The sequence below is a fragment of the Fukomys damarensis genome, unplaced genomic scaffold (genome assembly GCF_012274545.1).
Source record: "Fukomys damarensis isolate Sample0158 unplaced genomic scaffold, DMR_v1.0_HiC HiC_scaffold_34, whole genome shotgun sequence".
Classification (NCBI taxonomy): Eukaryota; Metazoa; Chordata; class Mammalia; order Rodentia; family Bathyergidae; genus Fukomys; species Fukomys damarensis.
Window position 1 is genome coordinate 1,645,829 of NW_022900946.1, and position 2,818 is coordinate 1,648,646.

At 57.0% G+C, this 2,818-nt stretch overlaps 1 protein-coding gene across 5 annotated transcripts in view; it reads left to right on the forward strand.

The window, feature by feature from the left end:
• The window catches only part of Cd19 (CD19 molecule), a 6,595-nt gene extending 3,777 nt beyond the window's left edge, over positions 1 to 2,818 (forward strand). For 2 of the 5 annotated variants that reach the window (XM_019207413.1, XM_019207414.1), the window contains 8 exons: positions 55 to 162; positions 277 to 381; positions 458 to 526; positions 629 to 685; positions 768 to 824; positions 1,334 to 1,420; positions 1,522 to 1,628; positions 1,921 to 2,818. In XM_019207413.1, the coding sequence (XP_019062958.1) occupies positions 55 to 162; positions 277 to 381; positions 458 to 526; positions 629 to 685; positions 768 to 824; positions 1,334 to 1,420; positions 1,522 to 1,613 (575 nt within the window). In that variant the 3' untranslated portion in view covers positions 1,614 to 1,628; positions 1,921 to 2,818. The remainder of the gene's footprint in view (positions 1 to 54; positions 163 to 276; positions 382 to 457; positions 527 to 628; positions 686 to 767; positions 825 to 1,333; positions 1,421 to 1,521; positions 1,629 to 1,920) is intronic. The other 3 variants (XM_010623510.2, XM_010623511.2, XM_010623509.2) reach the window with 3 other exon arrangements.

Consider the following 2,818-nt stretch of genomic DNA (forward strand, 5'->3'; position numbering starts at 1 on the left):
CCTTTCCCCGACCTGTTCGACCCCACTGCTTCCTAGCAACCCCGCTCTCACCAGGGCGTGCGCAGCGGTGGGCGGCAGCCCTGGGGGGCCCCGTGCAGCCCTACGGAAATCCACACGCCGCCGACGTCCCGGAGGCCGGAGCCGCGAGCCCCCCGACAGCAGGTGAGGAGGGGCTTGTTCCTCACATGGTATCGTGGCGGTCTGCGCAGGAAGGGTGGGCTGGGGCCAGGGAGCAGAGTCGTGACTCAGTTTCCCTCCTCATCGCCCAACTCCCAGGCGTGGAAGAGGAGGAAGGGGAGGCCTACGAGGAGCCCGACAGCGAGGAGGGCTCCGAGTTCTATGAGAACGACTCCAGCCTCGGGCAGGACCGGCTCTCCCGGGGTAAGGCTGCCTCTTCTCCACGCCCCGCCTCCCCGGGTGGTGGGGGCCCCCTTGGACGCCCCTCCTTCTCCGCCAGATGGCAGCGGCTATGAGAACCCGGAGGTCCGGTCCGTGGGGCCTGCGGATGAGGACTCCTTCTCCAACGGTAATTCGGGGTCCTCCTGGTACCTCAGAGGCTGGGCGGACCCAGCGCGCTGCCGAGCCGCTAGCAGAAAGCGGGCGCCTGGAGCTCTTTCTTGTTCCGCAGCTGAATCTTACGAGAACGCGGATGAAGAGATGGCCCCGCCGGCAGCCAGGCCGACAGGTGCGTGTGAGGACTGTCGCGCTCCTGGGCAGGGGAGGCTTGGGAGCCAGGAGCAATAGTGTCTCCTCTCTTCTTTTAATAGACTTCCTGAGCCCCCAGGGGTCCGCCTGGGACCCCAGCCGGGAAGCAACCTCGCTAGGTGAGTTGCTTAGGATCACACTTTGCCCAGCTGGGGCTGACCACCCGCAGCTTTGACACCAGGAGCAACCTTGACCTGACTCACTGGACCCAAGCCCAACCCTGAGCTTAGATTTTATTACTAACCCTAATTTCAACACTGCGTTCAGTCCCAATCCTATGCTCAGTTGCTAAATCTGAGTGTCAACACGGAAGCCGGTGCAGTTCCCACTTAGATTTCTGACCTCGCCCAGCGCCGATGTGGACTCCAGCCTTGACCACAGCTCTCTCTACAACTTCCTCACACTCTCGACTCCTCCCAGCTCTGTGCTTGACCCTCTCTCAGACCATGACCATATTCTGCCCCAAACCTAACCCTGATTGGGTCCCAGTTAGGTCCCAAACCAGACGCTGACTTAATCACTCCCAGCACAACATGGGCAGAGTGTCCACCTTCCCTCTCACTGCCGCCTGTGCCAAGCCCTCAGTGTGGCTCCTGGACCTCCAATTCTCTATCCCTTGCCCAAGCAGGGTCCCAGTCCTATGAGGATATGAGAGGGATCCTGTATGCAGCCCCACAGCTCCGCTCCCTTCAGCCTGGTCCTCATCACGAGGAAGGTGGGTGCTTCTGCCATTGTCCCCAGCTGTCCTCTGGATCCATTTCCCCTCCCAGCCTACTCCCTGCCCTACCTGCTTTACTCTTTTCTGATCTTGTCCAGATGCAGATTCTTACGAGAACATGGATAATCCCGATGAGCCAGGACTGGCATGGGGGGGAGGGGACCACATGGGGGTCTGGAGTACCAGGTGACTCCCAAGTGACCAGGTGAGCTGGGAACTGCCCCAGGGCAGGGGCAGCAGAAGAGAGATGCACAGGAATGGATGGGTTGCTGGGATCTGGGAGGGAGAAGGGAAGGGTTTCCCAGGGCCTGGCAGGCAGGGGTGGGCCCCTGGGCCCCTCCTCACCCCCATTCCTTCTATATAGCTTGGGCTTCCTTAGGCCTGGAGATCCAGACTTGAGTCTGAAACCTGGGGCAACCTCTGCAGGGACTTTGCTTGGGGTGTGTGTGTGGGGGGTGCGTGCCAGTGAAACTTCTAACCCCCTTTGCTTTTTCCAGATAAACTCAATGAGATCTTCCAGTTGTGTAGTGCCAGTGTGTGGGAGGGGAAGGAAAGACAAGGTTGGGTCCTCTCCTGTCCCCTCTCCAGTCCCCCCAAGAAGGAAGGGCTGCACTGCATGCACTGTGCTGCTTTTTCCCTCCTGTGGCTGGTTCGGCGACATTGCTCTCACTGCCCACAGCCCACCTGATTCCTCCAGGAGACTAAGGACAGACTAATTCCTGGGCCCTTAACCTGCTACTCATTAAAAGTATGGCTTGTGCTTTCTTCAGAGGCAGTGAGAGACTTGGCAGCTGCTTTTGCTAGAGAGAGACAGACAGACAGACAGAGACACGACACTTCACTTGGGCCTGGGCCTACTGATGCTCAATGGATAACTAAAATCAGAACAAAGCTTGACCTACATTTTGCTTGTGTCTCCTTTGTTACCCTGACGCTTTTCTTTGAGATCCTGGGTCAGCTGTACCTATAGACATGTTGATCATTTAGGGTGTGTCTGTTAAAAGCTGGCAATACAAGATTGATTAGCCCTAAATTTACATAAACCTTCTCACTCACTCAAGACTGAGGACACAAAGATAAGAGTTTTGCAGGGACATTCAACTACCAGTGTGTGCCCAGAAGTCACCAGTCACCTTGGAGTCCAGCAGAGCCTCTGCAATACTGAGTCAGAAGCAGTCACCTCTTCTCCTCTGGCGGTGCTGCAAAACCAGGACTGTGAGGAAGATGACCCACCAGACCTCTGGGCTCTGCTCCTCTATAGCAGCAGGCCTTGTTCCTTTGTTAATGGGCCAGTCTGATCTTCACCAGACATGTGCTTCCTTCAGCTCCTCCAGCTGAAACCCCTTTCCTATTTTCTGTTACTTTCTAACTCTTATCTAATAAATCAGCTGATGC